Raw genomic sequence first — 22,479 nt, 5'->3', positions numbered from 1 at the left:
AAAGGCAGGATTTTTCAAGGATAATGGCTTCAGTATTGGTTGAGAGCTAGAAGGAATTAGAGATGCAATCCTGTGAATCACGAAAGGGACAAGGGAAGAAAAAAAAGGAAATATTTGAAAACTCTTCTGCAAGTTCCCAGGACTAGTTAAATCTCTTTAATTCTTACTGTTTACCAGACTACAGAGAGGAAGTTTAGGGCACTATGACATGGGTACCATAACCAAAATCTGGGCAGAATGCAAAACACCATTGATAGTAGCACTGATTCTATGTTTGTTTGGGTTTTTTTTTTTAATGAAGACTTGCATTTGAATGATTTTGAGCTGGTTCTTGTAAATTGGATAGTCTGCATTTCAAAAATTCCTAAATGTGTGATTTTTTTTTTCCTGTGGGTTGGTTTGTTTGGGTTTCTTTAAGCATCAAGTAGTTAGATGCACAATTCTTAAAGTCAAATTTTTAATTTAAGAGCCATCTTTAGAGGGGCTGAGCAAGGTTTAGGTTAGGGACTGGGAAAGCCACTTGAAGTACTATGTACAAACAATTCCTTTATGCTCAAGGTGTGGAACAATGAGCTATAAAAGCTCTGCATCTGATGGTGGGATGACTCCATTGCTGTCAGGTTTCAAATAGCCATCAAGGCCTCCCTATTAAGATTTGGGCTCAAACCCTGACACAGAAAACATCAGGGTAAGTTGGGAGGTGAATCATATTAAGCTCTGCCTGGATATGTGGCAGCGTGACAGTGCTGAGAGACTGAGGTAGCTCATGCAGGTCCCTGAGCTATGCCACATGCCTCCAGAGCTTCCTGAGCTGCCTTGGCGTGGGAAGGCCTAAGCCTGTTTCAGAATGTTTTCCACAGACTCTTGTATTTACAGTTTTGGTTGCAGTTCCCCAGTCCAAACTCATGTTTATAGTATGTAATTGAAACTCTCTTTATTTGTTCTGATGATTTGTCATAAAGATACTGAAACAATTTTTTCTTGTTTTTTTTTCTAAAGCTGAGCAAACAAGTCATAAAGAAGTGCCTTCTATTTAGAATCCTGATCCCAGCTTATTCCAGCTCTTCCAGTAGTGTCAATACTTGCATTTGACTTACTGATCCAATTCTGTCTGTTTTAGGTGGAACCTGTCCTTCGGTAAAAGAGTGGTTTGTCTATTTTGGAAATCCTCTCAAGCAGCCGGACCTGATACAACCTGTGCAACCTTCTGTTCCAGGTAGAATAAAAATGTGTGTTAATGTAAACTGAAAGAACCACTTCACTAAAATGAGATTGGACAACCCATCATATGTTTGACACAGAATCCAAGATGACTGTGGAGAACAAGGAGCTAAAGAGCTGCCCACTTGCAGTTGCTTTTAATTACCCTTTGTAATTATAATAGGATTCAGCTTTGTGATACATGTTTTTGCTGGGTCTTGTTAAGTCCACTGCTAATTCAAACATCAGTTCTAAAATGCAGACAATTTCTTAGAGGTTCTAAATACTGCTCTGAGGCCAGGATAAGTGGTGTGTGGGGCCATATTAAAACTCGTCCATTAAGCTCTTTGACAGATTGTGTTAATGAGAACAGTGGAGAATGTAAAAAGGAGTAATTTTTATATCATCTATGACTACCCAGAGAGAGATTCTAGCTTTTAATTAAAAAAAAAAAAATGGGCTGTTTCTGTGAAGCTGTTTCTGCTCTCTTAAGCCTTACGTATATTGTGTGGCTTTATCTTCTTCTCTTTGGTAAAAAAACACATTAATGAGCACTCTTAGTAAAAATTGGAGTTATGAGAAATGTGTTACATTTATGAGGAAGTATCATACATTTCAGTGAAAAGATTGAGCACTGTATATATATAATTGTGTGTGTGTATATATATATATATATATATATATATATATATATATATATATATATGTATACACACACACACATGCAGTATAAGTTTAGGATGGGAAGTAAACAATTTTATGATGTCAAGGGGAAAATTGTTCTGAGTGTTTGTTTGTCCATGCAGTTGTAGTGATCCTTGATCTCGCAGCTCTCTCTCTCTCTGTCATCTGTTGGCAAATGGATCAGCAGCTCAGGGATTTTTCTAGTGTTTCACATGAAATGTATTTGTTCCACTGATATACCATAGCAGTGATATTTTGTTAAGAAAAGTTACTATCTACTCAGTTTTTGGAGAGTAATTACCAGCTCGTCTTCCCTCACCATCCTACATTCTTCTGTAGGAGTCTTTGTGCTGATCTGGTCTAAATCCAAATTCAGAAGCTGAAATGCAGGCACTTCTTTGTAAATTTATAGTAAATTTTCTTTTTCAGTATCCAAGGTTGCATATTTATCTTCATATTTGAAACTCATATATATTTAATGAGTCTTTAAAATACAAGATGAAAGAAAATCAGTTGCTTTTTAGATATCAGTCTTTTCAAAATCCTTTTTAAAGGACTGTTGAGAAAGAAATTGGTTATATAGACAAAGTACAAAAGAGTTTTTATTTGATATACAGTACTTTCACTGTCTAGTATCCCTGACACAATATTAGGAGAGTGATTATCTAATTGGCTTTATGATAGCAAGAAATTGCTGTGAAGTTTTTAAAATGGAATATGAATATGCAGAGTGAAAATTGATTCGTTTGTCCTGTGCAAATGTTTTATTTCAGCATACAGTGGTCTGGGAACATGCTGCAAAACAAGGAAACAAAACTCAAAGTAGAAACCATACCTGTGTAGTTACATTTTAAATTGTGTGGTAAATAGACTGTATTTATTGTTGTGAAATTTTCCATCCCAGATAGTGTACTTCCTTCCTCCCTTTCTGGAGAATGCACTTAATCTCATGTACTCTGGTTCTATAGCTCTGCAAACATACAACACATAGAACCCACCTTCATGTTGACAATAAACAGGATTTCAATTGTGTTTGTTTATAGCAACCACATAAGTGGAGTTTATAAAAACAGAATCTTCTCAGATACAATCTTTACTAACTCAGTAATGAAAGGCTGTTCAAGCAGACTATTAAAAAATGGGAGGAGGACTTTTAGTGTTTATTTTTAGTGCTCTGTTGTCATTCCTTCAGCAGACAAATATTTTTCTAAAATTTTTGCAGTCCATATTTGTATGCCTTACATTCGCTCATGCGTCTTTGATTTTCCACAGCATGACTCTCTAATTCACCAAATAAGGATCTCAACAGCACATCACATTTTTCAGACAGGGATCATATTTAGAGCTAAATTTAAAGTTGTTTTAGGAAGTAAGAGTTCAAGGCTGTCAATCAAGATCAAGTTACTCAAAAAGACAAAAAAGAATTTTATCAAAAACCTATTTGAAACATCAAAATTGCAATAAATTTGGGAAGGGTTTTTTTTGTTTTGTTTTGTTTTTGTTTTGGAAAAAAACTGATAACCTGATCATCAACACTCAAAACTACCTTAGAGCTGTGCTGAGAATATATGGAAAACCCTGACTCTGTTCCAGTTTGATTTAGATCAAAAAGTCTAAAGAAACTGTGAACTTTAAACTATAATGTACATAATGATAAATATTTTAAATTTTGCATTGATCTTAAAAAAATAGAATTCCTACTACCTTTGTGTGTGTATAAAACAGCAGAAGTGCCTTGCATCTGGAAAGGTTGCAGGTGATAGATTGAATGTTAGCTTTTTTTAAAAACTAAATATCGAGTCCTAAAGACAGGATGGTAAGTAAGATGATAACTTAAAATATATTTAAAATATAGTATGTATTAACTATATTTTTTATTTTTGAGAAACAGTCTTCTGAATTAACATCTGTGCTTCCTTGCATTATCTGTGTCTCTCTTGCTTCTAGAATGTTTCTTTTCACTTGAATGAATATGATAATGACTTACAGACATTGACAGAGCAGCACTTATATTGATAAAAAGAGTAACTGGCAAATCAATTTTGTTAGAAGATCCATATCTTGTGAATGTAGCAGCTATATTTGATATGTCTGCAGTTTATGTGGAACAGGAAAAGTTCTAAAGTCTTTGCTGGAAATGTAGAGATTCTGCTGTTCATTTGATTTCTGACAATGCATAGGATACTGTAGCTTCACACCACAGAGTTTGGATGTACTTTCAGTATTCTAATCATTGCATCCTTCATGAATATGTCATGAATATGTTTAAGTTCAAAGTGCTGTCTCTGTCTTTAATGGTCAGATTTAATTGGCATTTGAGTTTTTTGGCCACGGTTGTTGAGAAGTTACTATTAAGTGTTCCTAGCAAGTACATTTTTATAAACTTATTTATATTGCTTGGTATTTACATGAGTGTGTGAAAATGAAGAAATGTTAAAGGTCTATAAGTGCTGTTATAAAATAAAATTTCAATAGTCATTACAAATATAAATGAACATTTGCTATTATACATCTCTATACACAGTAATGATGTGTTGAAAGTTGCTACAAATGTCAGGATCACCTTTAAGTGTTGAGTTAAATGATATAATAGAATTAATGCATTCCACAATTTTTTGCATGTATTGCAATCCATAAATCAATTATTGAAATTCAAACAGATGAAATAAATGTTTATGTAGTCCCTTGAAGTGCTTTTATTTCTCACGTTGCTTTCTCTATGATAATGGTATTAAATGTGTGAGTATAAAGGAAACAGGTAAAAAGTGATTTGCCCATGCTTTTTTTTTTTATTCATGGGTTGTCTGTTTTTGTGTTTAAACAAGTAATATCTCACCTCCATGAAGGTCTTTTTAAAGCTCCTCTTCTTGAGATTCCTGAGGACTGCAGTTCACATAGTGAACTGAATATGGTTTTCACACAGTTTTGTGCCTGTTGAGAGTAATTATGTTTGCATATGTTTGTGTAATTAATGGGAAATTGTGGTTACTACAACCCCAACAGATAATTCTATCATTACTAGTCTTTATAGTAAAGGTGTTTCCATTAGGTACATATAAACATGTTTTGGGTTGTCTTCCTTTCGTTACTCAGTTTTGGTTGTTTTTCAGATTAATTTTGTAAATTTATAGACATGTTCAGAAAATAAAATATTTCTCCTGCCTCTCCAAGTACATTTCTATCTCAGAAATGTTTTCTAATTATTTCTAATTAAAATAATGTAGTGAGGATATACTAAAGCAGAGAACATTTTGAGGGTCTACTATAGATGAATCTTAGATGTGCTGTGGACTGCATTTTTGGTGGGACAGTCATTGAACTTTAGGATATTTGTTCCTTTGTTTTACTTATCTTTCATTTGATATAATAGATTAGTGTTGGGTATTATATGGAATTTTATTACTTGAAGAAGAGAACCCTTCAGGAAAAAAGCACCTTTTGTTGGTGTGTTCCTAAAGGAGACAGCATCAGGTTTTCTTTCCCAGAGTAAATTACTCATAATTTATCCGTACCATTGTTTCCCAGGCACAAGTAGATGTTTCTGAAAGTGTAAGAAACTGTTTATGGAAGAGATGTCTTGAATTTTTTGTTGAGTTCTCTCAATATAAATCTATAATCTTGAATATTGACAAAGTTGATGGTTTTACTCTGAAGAAAGAAGGATTTCTGTTTTGAGCTATGCCCCTGTATGCAAAGAGAACTTTTCTTTTAACTGATTCTTGGTATATCTCTTCATGTGCAGAAACCATCAAAACTATTTGAGTTTACCCATATACAGCTTGTCTCACACATCAGGGTTGCTTAGGCTTGGTAGCAGAAGTTGGCTTTTTTTTTTGTTTTGTGCATGTTATATTTAATTTTCTTCCTGGGAGTCAGCCTCTACTGTTCTTTTTTTTCTTAAGCCAGCAATTTCCAATCTCAAAACCAGTAATGTGAGTCTTACTGTGCTGTCTGTACTACCCTACTCACTGCCACTATTTATCTCTTTCCTGCATTTCTACCTCCAATCAAGTAACTGGGTTTTTTTTCTTGATAATACATTTCCCTTAGAAACAAGGTTAGAAACTTATGGATTTTATGATAGTAGTTCTTTTTATGGTTAAAACTTTTGACAGGAGAGTTAGCCTTGAAAATAGTAAAGGAAACATCCATCAGGGAGATAAAGAAAGAGAATACTATCTTTTCTTCTAGTTTCCCCCTCTCCAAAGGATTAGTACCATTTGGTTAATGGGCTTTCCTGACTAAATAAACATCATCTATGTAGATTTCCACACCTTGTCACTTTAACCATTTATTATCACCAAGTGTTCCTAACTGGTCTGCAGCTGCTGCATGTCACATAAAAAAGGAAGAGGTGTTACCAAATGTAGCTTAATTAGTCCACATTTAAAATTCACACCTCGTTTTATTTAACCACAGAAGCAGCCGTACTTTATGGTACGATTCTGTCTTTTATTGAGATTCTCAGGCATAACCAGTTCACTGTTCTGTTGTTTCACGTGCCTTAGTGTTTATTTTGATAACAGATTAAGTGTAATTTAAACGAGGAGCAAATTTTGCATTAGCCCACACGTGTCACAAGCTGGGAGATGGCAGCATGAGGTAAATATTAAGGATTTAGAGACAAGCATGAATGATACTAGAGAAAGTCTGGAAGGATCCATTATTCATAACTGATGACAGTTCTTTTGTGTGTGTTTGCAACAGTGTTTCATACAGTAGCCTAGGAAGTGAAAAACACCAGATCCCCTTGGTTTTTGTTCCCAAAGTGGAACGTGCTGCAGAGGATCCAAACCCACACAGTGCCTGGTGGAGAGTGCCTGCTCATCACCGAGTGGCATGGGTGTTCATTGAAACAGGTGATCCTGAGGGAGACAGTGTGAGCATCCTTCAGGGACCCCTGATACGTTAACTCCAGCTGAGAGAGAGAAAAACAGACCTGGTGGTTCCCTGCTGAATCACAGTTTCACGATGAAGTGAGCCCCATTTAATGCTGTGCATCCCCAAGGGGAAGAACACACGTGCAGGCAGACTAAGCCCATGTATAGGTTAAATGCTTGCTGTCTCAAGGTTGTCTATGTTACTGTAAGGGTTGAATTCAGTCCACTCTGCTTAAACATGCCTGTATTCAATAAATTTGGTTTAAATTACAGGCCTTTTTTTTTTATTATTTTTTTTTCCAAATGCAAGTTTTGTCAAATACATTTTATTTTTGACTCTGTGGTCCTGGCAAGTGCCAAGAGCATTTCATTTCCTTTCCTGCCAGAGCAGTCATTTCCTTTCAGATTGTAATGAGGCAGACATGTTTCATCTTGTTCCTGCCAAAATAAAATAATGGATTTCTTTTGTAGGTGGAACACCTAATTTGAAAACACTGTGGCTTGCCAAGGGGCCTGACGTGGAGAAGCAACGGTATAGTACATTTCTGGCATGCTTTCACCTTCAAGATGAGATGGAAAAACTCCAAGCTCTGGAAGCACCTGTTGCAGGATTCTGCTGCTTGCTGGCCTATCTTATGATGCAGGTAAGAGGGACGGTTGCTTTTTCCTCAGTCAGGGCTCTCAGCCCTAAGTGCAAAGGACAAATAAAGTGGTTTTTGCTAGCCTGTGCCGGGCATTCCTCTTAATCCTTACTGTAGGCATAGCTGATCAAATATAATAGTACTGCATTACAGTATTTTTAATTACTCCACTCAGCGTGCAGCATCCTGTTCAAGAAATACTTGGGGTTTTTAGTAGCTAATCATAGCTCTCGCGTGCCCATGACAAAACCCCTCAGGCAGTCCAGCAGAGAGAGTATAAACTGAGGGATTTCCCCTGCTCTTTGGGACCTGTTTGCAAATTAAAGTTGCTCCTTTTGTCTTTCCTTTGTGTCATCAAAAGGAGACATTCCCTCAGGTGACTATGCAGACTGTGCAAACAGACAATATAAATATTTAGTCGGCTCTCCCTGACTACTTTTTCATGCCTTCTTGTCAGTCTACTAATTTTCAAGCCAGAATTGAGGATATGGCTCTTCTCATTAAATTCTGAGTAATAGGGGATCATTAGGTAGCACTTCTGATATAATTCCAAATACTTGGCATCCTGCAGACTGCCTTAATTGTAATAAAAAGGGACACAAGATTAAATGCAATATTGCCTCATTATTTACTTTTCTCTTAGGGATTTAATATATTGTCTGTACTTGCCACATTTCAAATGGTGATCTCACAAGCAGATTTTCCTCTCTGAGGATGAGCAAATTATGCATTATCTAATCTGATAAGCTCAGTTTCACTTGTACTTAAGCTGAACTGCATTTTGTCTTTTGTTTTGCTTTTTTAGACTTCAATTTCCTCAACAACAGATTTGTACTGGTGTGTAATACATGAAAACAAGTTCTCCCTGAATTTCCCTTTCATTTCCCTTCATATATTTACTCAAACTTAGATGACATATTGAGGAAGTACATATGGGAATTATACAAATGATCTGTATGGGTCTTTTTTTTCCTTTAATATTTGTATAACAGAATACAAATTGATTTTTTTTTAAGATAATACTTATTAAACATCATTTTATGCTTTGCAGTTTCAGGTCAGCAAGATCTATATCATGTACCTACCTTTTAACATACTTGAAGTGCTTTTCCTATTAGAATATGGAAATGCAGTTTCATTTATCACTATTCTGTGTACCCTTTCATAGCATGATAACTGAATTATTTGACAAGGGTTTCTTTAGTGGGATTTAAAAGAGGAGTAACAGGATGGAGCACTTACAGAGATGTACATTTACTGAACCTTGATCGCAGGATATTAATAAAATAGAAAAAAAGCGCTTATCAGGAAAATGGTTTTCAGAACTTATTATCCAATGGCCACTGTTATAAACAGAGACGAAATCAGATTTACAGCTCTTGATTTCAGCAGGAGTAACAGCAGAGAGATCATGCAAAGGGCTCAGTTTGATGGAAGGTTTTTCATGGCAGTGCCAGTTTCTCAAGAACTGCCCCATTTTCCTGATTCTCTTCTGCCCTCCGAGTCACACTGATACAATCTACCCTGGGAACCAGACTGGGGAATTGATTTGGAGTAAAGTGGTTTTCATTGCTGAGTTATTTTAAACTTTGGTTATTTCTCTGATATTGTCTGTTTGTTCTCTTGGGATGTTTGGGAGGAAAACAGGAGGGCAAGAGTGTCAGTAGCCATGCTTTGAGCTGGCCATATTGCTTCCATTTGTTTTATAGCTGAGAAAACAAGGCTTGTCTAGCTGGGTTCTGACTCTTGTCTTTACACTCTGGTCTTAAATTTTTGTTAGAGAAGGAAGGTAGATTGTTTCCTCAGAAATTATTTAAGTTGAGAAAATTGTAGTTTGCCTTGAAGCAGGCCTGAAGTCTTCCTTCAGCTCACATGAGGGAAAATAAACTTCTTAAAAATTTCATTACTTATAATTGACTCTAAGCTAAAAATGGGGGTTTTGCAGGAACCAGCATACTAACCAAACCATCTGGCTTCCTCAGAATGTATGTGCAAGTATTTCATGAAAACTTCAGATGCATTTTTTTAAAATAAGAAAAAAAATTCCATTGAACAAACCTTAACTATGTAAAAAAAAGTGTTGGTTTGAAAAATGTTTTTTTCAAGGGTACCTTTCAAATAGTCTCTAAATTAAAAACAAAAATAGTGAAAAAATTACAAAATATTAGGTCTGTCTTTAAAGTTGGCAAAGCAGCAGATGAATTCAAATCAAACAGTGAGGCCTCCAGACAAAGGGGATTTTTCTCATTCAATCTCTAACAGTTTTGGATTAAATCTGACAGTGGAACTGTGATAACTCACCAAGTTTGATCACTGAATAAAATATTTCTCTGAAGAAGTGTTTTTACATTCATAAGCATTTTTGGCTGATCTGCTCTGTTAGGGGCATTTTCTTGCTGTTGTCCTTGCAAGCAATCTTTGATTTCCTTTAGTTATGACAAAATTGTGCAGGTATTAAGAATTGTTTGTAGATAAAACTCACTTTTTCTGTTACTTCAGTGTATGAAATGTGCAGGTTTAGTAAACCTCTCTTGTTGCCATCTACACAAAGGTGACACCTGACTTGAATTACAGGGTAAAGTAGGGCCATTATCAGATCTTAGCAGACAGGTGGAGTTAATGAATACCAAGGAGCATTTTGAAACCTTAAAATGTTTCAGATATCCCTGACATTCTTGTGCCTTATGCAAGATTTAACAGCATCATAGAGGAGAAAGTATTTTACAGTGGGACAAGCAGTGGGGCTTGATTTACAAAAAAAAACCAAACTGAATAGTGGTTGAATGATTTTTATCCTATTAAAAGAAAGGCAGTGCAGAGGTTCTGGCAGCATCTTAAGTGTTCTGTACACCCACAATGCACATTTCCACATTTTGCAAGAGAAACCTTTCCTGAAGTTCCAAATGATAAGGAATTGTAATGCTCCGCGGATCTCACTTTGGAGCTCTCTGTATGTCCTCAGCTGCTGTAACAGATAAGTGGTCTTGGTGCACTTGTGTAATACACAGTGTTTAGAAGAGGAAGGAAAGGATTAGAACTCGGCTGGTACTGTCATGGAATCATGCCAGCTCCTCTCAAGGTGCTGTCTGTCTTCTGAGCTGATCATGTGCCTCTGCAACATCTCCAAACACTTTTTCACAGCAGAAAAAGTGCCCATCCCACCTTTCCTGATAGAAGTGAACTGTTGCATCAATATAGACTTGTCATTTCCTTTTCCCCACTTGAACATTTTAGGTTTTAGTTTTAAGTTTTCCCTGCTTCCATATGTAGCCTTCAAACCTGAAAGAAATCGAATATGTTTTGATAAATCCTGAAATTTAGGTTAAAATAGGTAATTGAAATATTTTTGAATATTTTTGAAATTTCTAACAGATAAATGTGTAAGCATTTTTTAAAATTCCTAGTGGTCATCATATCTGTGGCTCATTGAGGTGGTTTTTATCATATGTCTTGATTATGAAGGATTTTTTTTTTTTAACTATGTTTGATGTAACAGAGAGGGAAAATTTTCCTTTTACTAATAAACTCCAAGGGAATTGGAGAAGGGAAAAATGAAGGGTGGGCATTTTGTTTGGTGTGTGGAAATCTATGTGTATACACTATACACAAGCATTGGGGTATGCACTTGCTTCAAGCTGTGAAAGAAAGCATTTTGTTCCCTGTATGTTTTCCTAGATGATGCATTCCTGGTGCTCATCATTGAGGTCACTGTTCCAAGTTTGATGTGATTGAGCAAGAGGATTCAATTTTAAGAAAGGTCCTCTTTAGAGCCTTCAGATAATGTGTCATTTTTTCATCTGTTTTAGGTCAGTAGCCTCTCTCTGGAGGACTTAAATGCATTTCTGGCACTCATTCTGTGCCTCAAAGGGAAATCAGCAGCTCAACTGACAGGCCTGCAGGTATGTATTGGAGTCATTATGTAGCATGAAATACTCATGGAAACATTGTGATGAATGTTTTGGGGATAAATCATTCTACATTATTTTTTTTACAGATACAGGAGCTAAGGGTTGGGGTAAATATGTAGGTTTTTTGTGTGCTGTATTTTGTGTGAATATTTGTATTTGCAAACCACACAAAAAATTAAAATGGAAGGGACATTTTGTAGTGGTTGCAGTCCTAGAGTGAGCAAATTATTCTCAGATTTCTTCCATCTTTAGCTTCCAAACTTCCATCTGATGAAAAATTGGTAACGTGAATCCTGTCATACAACATTGCTTCATTTTTTTTACTGAGGAGTATTTTGGTTTTGGATGTGAGTTGTATAAATATCTCTAGATTAAATTAAATTTTGGTATTACTGCTTGAGGAAGAATATAAACAGTATAAACCTAACCAGAAAAAAGTTACCTAATGTGACTCACAAAACTATTTGGATTACACTATTCTGTAACTATTTGGAAGTTCTTTTAAATATTTTCTATATACTCCATGCAAATCTGTTTTTTTCCTTTCTTATCTTCTGTCTTTCCACGTGTGGATTGAAGGTTCCTAGATGTTTATTGCAGAAAAACCATATAAAAAGTTCTTCCTGGGCATGAAATGATGCAAGAGTATTTTTGATTTCATAGCCTAAAATTGCAATCAAAGTGTTAGCAATGTGTAGTGCAGACTCCACATGTCAATTGCTATTTGAGTTGTGCATTTACATAAAAGTAAGTGGGAAAGGGTTAGAAATGGTTAGAACCTCAACATATCTTCATTCTGTAAATCTTGCTTGTATTTCCAATAAGTTCCCTGTTTCTTTGAACAGTCCATGAGAGAATTTTGAAAGTACTTTTTTGTTGGTCTCAAGGTATCTCCTGTTGCTATCCATTTGTTTCTAGTGCACAAGTACCAAAATAACAAAACCAGTGTGATCCCAGTTACATTATTTGATTCCTTGTAACAGATTAAGTCCAGGCTCCTACAAATTTCTTCAAATTCATTAAATTCTTCAAAGTCATCACAAATTTGATTTGTAGCTGCCTGTGTAACAAAAAGGAAGCAATGAAATGGAGGCAAAATGGAACGCAGCAGAAATGTAGGATTTATTTCTGTCAGATACATGACTGCACATAGTGCTGCACTCAGCATTGGGAGGATCAGTACTTCAAGTCTGCATGGCAGTCATTCAGCAACAGCATAAGGGAAATCAAGCCCAAGCAGGAAGTGTTGAAACAACTTGTTTATAGATGCATTTACAGGGATTGGTACATAAATTTCTAAAGTGCTTCTAAGTTTATTCTGCTTGAATTAGAGGTCTTTGTTTGATTCATTTGTGTTGTGGCTCTTTGGAAATACAAATCTGCATCCAAATGCATAACATTAATCAATGTATGCTACTTATCAGCATTGTGCTGATTGAAAGTTGTTCACAAGATTTTGTTATTTACCCACAAAGCTTATGGCAGATCAGCTGTGCACACAGAAGGGCAGGAAGTGTGAAGCTGGTCGTACACTGTGTCATGTATCACTTTATGAAGTGGACAGAATGTTGTTGGAATTGACTTCTGACGCCATTGGCAACTCCTTTCCAAAGTTATGTCACTCTGCTGTTTATAGAAACACTTCATGCACTGCCCCATAATGCCTTCTGCTGTGCTAGTAACCAACACAAGATCCATTTAACAGAGCTGAAATTTTTTGTATCAGGCCACTTTGTAGATCAGCTCCTTGTCTTATTCTGTCAAAATTCACAGTAGTGCCTTTGGTAATAGTTTGAGCCAGAATAAATCCTTCTGAAGGGAATAGTGAGGAAAGATTTTGGTCTCTTTCTCTTCTGAGGTTGTGAATACATAAATAAGAGTTTCAAAACTTTCCCTCATTGCCTTCAAATTAACCTCTTTTCCTGTGTTTTGATGACCTGAATTTCCCTGTGGAAAAAAGTTGCTGTTTCTCAGTTGTACGTGTATCTGTGTCGTGTCAGCTGTATCAAGAATAGAGAACTTAATGATGTCCTGGGAATGCTCTCTTGAGAGGGCAGGGGACTAAGTAAATAGAATATCTTATACAAATATTCTAAGAATAATGATCAGTAAAGCTAGCTTTCTGAGAATTACCATTCAAGCATCTAATTTTCAAGATCTCATCTCAGAATAGCTTAAACAGTTTTTACTCATTACTGTGTTTATTTAGTCATTTTACAAACTTGAGTTATGCTCAATAGAGTTATTGAGTTATTTTAATAGTTAGTGAATAAGGTTTCAATTGGTATTTAATGGCTTCATTTTCTAGATATTTGTGTTTAAAATCAAAGGCTCCAAGTGCAATGAATTACACTAACATGTAGTTGATTAATAAATGGAGTTTACAGTAAGAAATCAGGAATAGAGTTTAATCTGTTTACCATAGTTTTTGTTCTCCATTGAAAAGATAAAAGCAATTCCTAGAAATAGCTAAATCACAGAGCTTCCAAAGAAAATGGTAAAATTAGTCAGCATCTGCAAAATTTTTTTAAGACATTTTCTCATTTGCCTTTTTGGACTTAACATTATAGTATTATTTAAATGGAGAAAAAAATGTTTATTTCTTGTAAGTATTTCTTTGAAGAACACTAATTTGATTTTTAAAAAAATCTCTTTCTGTAAAGAAGTCAATTAGCAAATATGTTTTAGCAGAATACTTAACTTCCACTATGAAATATGAGAGGAGATATAAATAGAGCCCATTCTGATGGAATGAAGAGAGCATTTCAGCTTTCACTTTCAAATCTACTTTGTAATATGCTGTCCATATTTCATAGTTAATGAGATCCATAAACCCACAAGTCTATGAAACAGAAAAGTCTATGGTTTGAATAAAGTGGGTTAAAGCCATAAAAAATACAGTTTATCTCATGCTGAAAGAAAGTGGGCTGTGAACATGTAACAACTGCACATTAAATATTACTTTCTGAGAATAACATAATGTTTATACATGAAGATTTGATTATTTTTCAAGATCGATGGTTTCAAAATACCAAAATGTGCACACGATAAAAAAGACATTTTTCTGGTTAGATTTTTTTCTAGTTTTCTTGTGGTGCCCCCTTATATGGTAGATTAGCATTCTACTTTGCCCAAGCCTCCCATAGAGCTTATACATAAGGTCAGAATTAAATTTTGGATCCCAGGTTGTCTAGTTCCCTTCTTTCTATTTAAATCTGGTGTGTGGTGTTGGCAAAAAGCCCAGAGAACCACCAGTGTAACTCGGAGGCCATTGCCGAGAAAAAGAGGCACCAGCAGTTGTGCTTCCAGACTTATTTCTTACATTGTGCTGGCCCTGGTTGTTTACAAGTGCAATCACAATAATGCATGCAAACTGCCCAAACAGGAAAAACCATAATGAATTATAAACACAATTACATTTTTTTCTAAGATTTCTCTAAATATGTGACAATATGAAAAAATTGTGTTGGAGGTGTAAAGCTGTGAATCACATCTTTTCTGAAAGTTGTGACCAAAGATGAGATGGAAATACTTGGTTAAAAAGGAAATAAAAACTGGAAATCAGTAGATGAATTTTGGGTCCTGATAAATTATTTTAGAAGTGAAATGTATGTCAGAAAATAGGAAATCAAAGTTAATAGCAGGTGCATGGGTGGACATGCGCATCACTGCTGGAATTTAGGGCATTTGCAAACCCTTGATAGCTTTGCTTTAAAATGTCCCATTTTGCCAGAATATCTGCTTAAGAGTAATAACATCTTTTGTGCCATTTGTAAAAGGAGCAGTTTGGCTCCCTATGAGGTACAAGACAGTCAAGCACTGAAATATATTCCTTCAGTTTTTTAAGAGCTTTTTGTTATTTAAATTTGTTACTGATGTGAAATGAGCACAATTATTTTAGATGAAATTATAAGATTCAGAGAGTCTTTGCTACTTGGTTGTAAATGAGCTTTCACACAGAATGTATTAGGTATTATTTACTTAGCTTTTGGAATAATAATAATAAGTTCTCAGCAAACTAGTTAACTAGCTTGAAAGCTGGAAATAGCTTTAGCAAGAATTTTAGTTGCACAGAACTTTTGAGTATTTTTCTTTGTGCAGTGTCATGGAAGCAAAATTACCTTGGTTTACCTTGGTATTATACCAATATTACACAAGGTACTTTTCTCTGAATATTTTTCTGAGGGATACTTGGCCACATCCATGTAAAATAGCACTATGTTTTAGAGTCATAAGTAGTTGTGTAGGTGTCTCGGTTGGGATCCCTCAGATTTAAAGGATGTTGCTACATCTGTTCTGTGTTTTTTCTTCTGTGCCATGCAGATTGAAAGACATAAATAATACCCAGATTCTGAACACTCAATAATTTCAATCTCCTGATGTGTTGGGAAGCCAGGCTATGTTTGTCAACACCATTATGTGTGATATTTTTCAAACAGACCCCAAACAGCCTTTGTGAGTTATCTGTATTTGTCCAAATATGATTGTTGAAAAAAAATCCTTTTTTCCCCCAAGGAGGGTATGTTTATTGTGTCTGTGTGACTGTTTCCTAATTAATATTTGCTTGAAGTCTAATTGGATTGAATAAAACATAAAATGCAAGTAAGAATATTGTAAAGATCTTAGGGGTAAACCCTTCTTACATACAAAAGACCTGCTTCTGTAATGTACATTAGTAGTAACTAAAATGGAATTTGAGTGCATTCCCAGATGCTTTACTGAATCAGGGTTCATATTCCCTCAAAATTTGCATCTGTCAAAAGTGTTCTAAAAATGATAGGCGGGATTGTAACTGGCAGGTGGTGGAGAGCAGGGGGGATTGAGGTGATTTGCTGATCTTGGCGCTGCTCCCCAGCCCATTTTCTCATCTGCGGTCTTTAGGTTTTCTCAGTGTTCTGGGCTAATCTGGAACTAAAGTGCAGCAGTATGGGATGTGATTTCAAGTTGGTATTGATTCAATCCCTGTTTAAAATTAGAAATATTCTTCTCATATACTCAAGATCTTAAATGAACCGGTCAAAATAGAACAGTTCCACTGCACTTACATGGGTCAAGTATTAGTGCAAACACAATTATGTTCCAGGAGCTGTAGTTATTCACTGCTCACAATACTTTTTAAAGACCCATCTCTAAATTTGTGGCTATTTTCATAAGCATCTTTTGAAGTTCTGAATAAAGTTTTTTTAGTCTATTGACAACTAGCTCTCCCTTTTTTGCTGCTGTTAGTTCATAAGCATATTAAAAAGAAATCTTGGGCATTCCTATTCAACTTGCAGACAAGGTTGGTGTTCTGCCCCACTCTCCTCATTTTCTTCTTGACAAAATTTGGTATATTTATTAGTATCATTAGAGTCTATTGCCCTGAACATTTTTTGCAGTTGACGTGAGCCCCGATGCCAGAATTCACATAGCTGTGAAAATTCTATTATATGAAACTGGCACAAATACAAACCACAGCATAACTAGATCACAGAACTGTCAAGGTTGGAAGAGGCCTCCAAGATCATCTAGTCCAACCATCAGCTCAGCACCACCGTATTTAACATATTCAACAAATTTAACATATTTACCCCTAAACAACATCCCCAAGTGTCATCTTCGGTTTCTTCTTGAACACTTCCAGAGATGGTGACTTCACCACCTTCCTGGGCAACTTACTCCAGTGCATAACCACTCTTGCAGTGAAAAAAATTTCCTATTATCTAGTCTTTATCTCTCCTAGTGCAGCTTAAGGGCATTTTTCTCTCATCCTTTCACTTGAAATATGGCAGAAGTGACCAACCCCCACCTCACTACAGCGTTCTTTCAAGTAGCCATAGAGAGCTGAGTTGTAGGTCATCTCTTCTACTTTGTGAAAAAAATTCATTTGTTTAGATGGGTTCAGTTTGCCCAAATCTTGCTCAAAGTTTTGAGCAAGGGTCTTAAAAAGAGGATTTTTATTCTTTTGGGGAAGATGGTCTTGCATGTTTCTGCATAATTGTGTTGAGTTTGTTGTGCCTTTCTGTGAGTTTTCCCCTTTACTGTCCTGTAGCTCATAATTAGCAAGGTTTCAACAACATGGAAATGCAGCAATGTTTCAGTTGTATATAGCTTAAAGAATATTTCAGGATTCTTAAGGTCAAAGACACTCTGGAATTTCAGATAACAAAATTGCTGTTAATTTTTAATCCATGCCAAATAATATTGCAGGAAGTGAAACATGTTTGTTAGTGAGGGTAATAAAGCTCTCCCAAAATATCAAGCAAACTGACAGCTTTGAAAAAGTCAGAGATAACTTATTACAGAGAGGGGAAAATAAATATTTCTGGTATCAATTGGCATTTTCCTGCCAAGTTTGTGTTGGTCAAAGTGTACGTTTACTTCTGAGTTCAATAGTTCTCACTTCCTTGCATATTGTACGCTGGAAGGAGCCAGCAGCCCGTGGGGGTTGGAGGTGGTGTTTGCCTGGTGTAGGTGGGGTTGCTCCCCGCTGCCTTTGAGGGCCGACCTGTGTTCCCCAGGGCAGGTGACATCCAGGGGCTGTGGCAGGAGGGAGCGGAGCTGTCGGGAAGCGGTGGCACGCGCGCACCTGCCCGGCATCTGCTCGGGGCTCCTGCACCTGCCCGCGCCTCTGGCACGCCCGTGCGGGAATGCCAGCTGCACATCTGTGCGGGCTGGCCCTGGAAAAAGGAGCAGATGGCTGTGTGCAGCTTCAGAGAAGCCAAGCGTTTGCTGAAACGAGCTGCTCAGAGCTGGATGCATTTATAAGCATGTGGCTACAGTGCTTTGCGGGACATACTGGAGGTTTTCAAATTACTATAGTAGAAATGTTTATCTGCAAGATGTCAGAAACAGCAAGAACTGATTTTTTGCCTTTATTTTCAAGTGTATTCTTGATTGACATGGCCACTGTCCAGGAGTTAAAAGTCAAGATAGTGTCCAGTTCCTATCTGTTGCTTCTTATATGACTTTGGTCACATTGCTCCGTTTTTAGTTCTTGCTTGTAACAGTAGTCTCAATAATATAAGTTTTTTTGCCAAAATTCCTGTGTGAAAGTGAACTTTTAATATGTTAACATTAATATTGATGTCATACTTGTATTCTCCTCCCCTTCATCTTTGTTTTGGGATTATTTCATTTGATGTTCTCTGAGAAACAGCTGAGATGTGGTTGAAGGAACTTTTTCAAAAGAAATGGAGGTGTGTTAAGAGAAAAGTGATAAAAGTACACTATAATATCCCTTACCAGCATTATTTTTTAGCATCCAAAGACATCATCACTTGTTAAGACATTCTAATCCCAATGTTACATGTGAGGAATGAACAAACAGGGACAATAAACACTAAATGTGTAAAGGTAGTTGTGTATTACCTCCAAAGAAAATTAGTGATTTATGGAGAGATTTAGTTAAGTGTTTATAATCTCATCAACATGTCAGCATGTTTAACTTTCTAGCAAAATCATACAATTGTATGTCGTGTTTGTACCCTGAGGCTCCAGTACAATAGAGGAATAGTTCAGGCTAGGAGCAAAGGTAAGTAGTATTTTTCAATTACAGGAGGCTGAAAGCATAGTGGTGTTCTGCAGGAAGTTTATTTTGGCATAGCACCTTTGGCATTTAAAAAAAAAAATTTAAAAAAATGTACCCTTTGTTTTAAAATGGCTGGGGATCAGTTCCTGAGGCTGAAATGTTATCAGCAAAGTGCCTGCAGAGTCCGATGCCTGGCTGAGGGACTGCAATGCCAAAGTTTGGCTTGTTACAGAGCATTTTCTTTGAAACAACCTTCTTCTCTATATTCAATAAGTCTTTAAAAATGGCCAAGTTACTCTCTCTCTCATATTAACTGTTTCCCTGTTTATTTTTAATTTCCTCTGACTTAGTGCTAATGGAAGAAAATGTAGAATACTACCTGTAAATAATTTTATTTTCTTTAAAACCTAAATTTGTAGTCAGTTCTTGAATAGCTCAGAGGACCATCTTTATGGTGTGTGCACCAAACAAGGATTCTCTAATTTTTCTATATGCATTCATCTAAACCACAGCACAGGGTTGGCATTCTTGTGCAAAAGGCGGCAACTTTCAAGCTGTGTCTGGCAATTTTCCATTTTGAAAGGAATAGGTGTTCTGGAAGTGGATACTCTATAGTAGCTTAGTTTCAAATGAAATCCTGATATCTTGAACATCCCTGATCGCAGGTTACAGTTTGTCAGTTCCCTTCACAGGTCATCTAAAATGCTGCTGCGTGACTCATTTGATTTGTCTTGGAGCTCGGGATTGTCATGAAATAGAAGCAGACAAGTTCTTTTCCTTCTCAACCTGTGGACTTAACACCTAGAAAATTCCTTAGCCAGAACTGTTTGCTGTGGCCCATATCACTTCAAAGGGTGAACCGCAGTATCAACAATCTTACTGTGCAGCTGCTTTGCAATACAAAGAAAGTCAAGAGAAAAAAAAAAAACAAACTACAAAACCTATATTGCACTGGCAAGCAATATTTGCTCTACTGGAATTCTCTACACAAGGTATCTTGGTTCAATGACAGTTTTATTTGAAGAGCTTATGACATGAGTAACAGTTGTGATAATGTTTCTGGAAGCTGCAGTGCTGCAGACATGCTAAATTTTGCCAGGTCTAATTCCATGAAATTCGCCGATCTTTCTCTTGTTTGCAGTGTGAAATAAATCAGACCCTTAAGAAATATAAACTCAAACAGCTTAAGAGAGGGGATGATCCTGCATTAGGACAATTGAATAAACCTTGAACCTCCACTCTGAATCTAGGGGGGAAAATAAAGAATACTGACTTTTAAGCTTGGCTAATTAAGCCTGGGACAATTGTAGCAGCGAACTGAGCAGTTGCAGGCCTAAGCAGCTGTCATTTGCCAATGGAGTCTGGGGCTGTGCAAGCACAGACTGCATCAGCAAAGGCAGCCAAGCACACTCTGCCCAGTAGTTCTGTTAGTGGCAGAATTTTTACCCCTAAAACTGTGTTCCATGGACCAGTCCTATGATTAAACAAAGGGATAGTGCTGGATTAAGGTGTGGATAAGGACTTCAGATCAGGAGTATGGTCCGGATGAGGCAGCAGCAATTGAAGACCCTCATTTTTAAGATTTTGGTAATGGAGCTAGACAGTGTAGAGTAGAATACAGAAATATATAGTGAGTGTCAGAAAGTAAAAGAGTGGAAAAAGCTTGGTGTTTGAAGGCTTATAATGGAAAATTACTGGAAGAGAAGTGACCTTTTGCGTGCTTTCTAAATTTTTTCTCTGTGTCCCCTAATAACGTTTGATTGTGTTGGCCAATTTCAGCTGCATTTGACAGAAATGTAGGAGTCTGGGAGGGCAATACTTACTGCTGGTTATTTTAAATAGACAGCAGGGAAGATGGGGAAGGCACTCTAAGTTGCCCAACAGGACAAAACTTTATTGTGGCATCACTTTTATTAGGGCATCCATGTGAGAGGGAGACATCACTACAGGGAGCTACAAGAATTTTCAGAGTCCCAAAAAATTAAAATGTATTGCCCTACCAACTAAATTCAACACTATCCGTGTGATGGAAAGGTGAGGAGGTTCAAGGATAAGTATGTATCCAAAAACATGAACAAATATTTAAGACACTAAAAATTAAAATCCCTTCACGTTTGTAGAAGTGACATGGCTGCTGGCTGGGCTACAGTCAGATGGTTAGCTTGGTGACTATAATTCAGAATTGATGTCAGCATTCTGTAGATGTCATAGGTACTGGGGACTGTCACTAGCACTTTAGATCAGAGTTGAGCAATTGTGGCTAAAATAAGGGAAGTAGTGTTATTGTAGTCTTTCTGCAGGTGTTAATGTGTTGTCCTTTGCAGAACTGAATAAATAAGCTGAGAGGACAAAACTTTTTTAATTGTGAAATTAATTATTACAGAAGTGTCACTTATGCTGTGGTTTGTTGTGGATATGATAAAGAGTTCTGATAAAAGCAACTGTTTATGAAAATTAAACAAGAAATGAGATGTAATCTTTTTGGAACTGAAGGAAATTTTTTCTAGTTGTAAATTGATGAGCAGTAGTACTTTTGTGTTATTTTTTGTGCTTAATGGTGCTTAATGGTAAAAGCAATTTTTAATTTTTTTAAAGTTTACTTCAGTGGTGGTTTTGGTTTAATGTAAATACAAGTGTTGTTCCACAGAGAGGTATCATTTTACATCAAAGTCCTGATAAAACCCAGTAAATAAACTTTCCTGAACATATAAATACTAAACAATTGGGTTGTTTACAGCTAAATATTTACTTCAGAGCCTTAGAAGTGTTTAAAAACTGGTTTTTCTAGTTTCTGTTGCAGCCAATACCCTCATAGGATCTCTTTTCAATCCCTGTTTTCCTTTGCACACACCTTGTTTAAGCAGGAAGAGCTTAATTTAAGCCATAATCTTTCATCAGAATAAACCTTAGTCTGTTTTCAAAATACTGGAACTCCTCTCCCCCTTCAGTTTGACAGGGCCCAGCAGCTTATTGCTTAAAGCTGACTGATGCCTAGGAAATGCACTATTTCACCAGCCCACCTCTGCAGGGTGTCACTCCTGTAATTTACCAACATTGCACCAGTGTAGGTTGTCCTTTTCTCAAGAACAGACTAGAGCTCCAGTGTGCAGGAGCTTCAGCATCCTTTGCCAGCTCCCACTGGAATTTATACTGATGGCTGAAGGCAGGACAATCTGCTCTCTGTCTTGGGTTGAGGTTGTTTAGTGATGCTTTCCATTGCAAAGACTTGTCTCAGCTGAGCATTTCTCTCTATATTTAGAGCACGGTGTGCCTTGGAGCTCTCAGGCAAGGCTAAGCCTTACTGTTCTAGTGACAAGCTCCTGAGATAGGATCTACCTGCTGCCTTTATTGCTCAAGCACAAATTGCCTGTGGTTAAATATTTGATCATTTAAGATACAGGTGGCTGCTAGGAGAGTTAATGTAAGAAGCAGCAATATTGATGATATACCGACTGAGTTCAAATGGATCTAAAAGGAGCTGGTTAAACCAGACAAGTACACAGATTTTGATCACTACCACTTGATTTCTGGCAGTTTATTGCATGGGACAAATTATATTGATTTGTAACTATTGTTGTTGAATTGATTCATTTTAACTAGAAATCATCAAATATTAATCTGTCCTTGAGTGTTATGTTTTCCCTTTTATCACAAAA

General features: G+C 36.5%; 1 protein-coding gene across 1 annotated transcript in view; it reads left to right on the top strand.

Moving 5' to 3' along the window:
* The window catches only part of FAM120B (family with sequence similarity 120 member B), a gene marked incomplete at its 5' end in the record, with an annotated part of 47,658 nt that overhangs the window by 10,457 nt on the left and 14,722 nt on the right, over nucleotides 1-22,479 (top strand). The window contains 3 exons of the mRNA XM_084202857.1: nucleotides 1,121-1,216; nucleotides 7,236-7,408; nucleotides 11,212-11,304. Of these exons, the coding sequence (XP_084058983.1) occupies nucleotides 1,121-1,216; nucleotides 7,236-7,408; nucleotides 11,212-11,304 (362 nt within the window). The remainder of the gene's footprint in view (nucleotides 1-1,120; nucleotides 1,217-7,235; nucleotides 7,409-11,211; nucleotides 11,305-22,479) is intronic.

This window comes from Fringilla coelebs (genome assembly GCF_963513975.1).
Source record: "Fringilla coelebs genome assembly, chromosome: 3".
NCBI lineage: Eukaryota > Metazoa > Chordata > Aves > Passeriformes > Fringillidae > Fringilla > Fringilla coelebs.
Note: the sequence above shows the minus strand (reverse complement) of the source record. Positions and strands in the feature narration are given on the sequence as shown.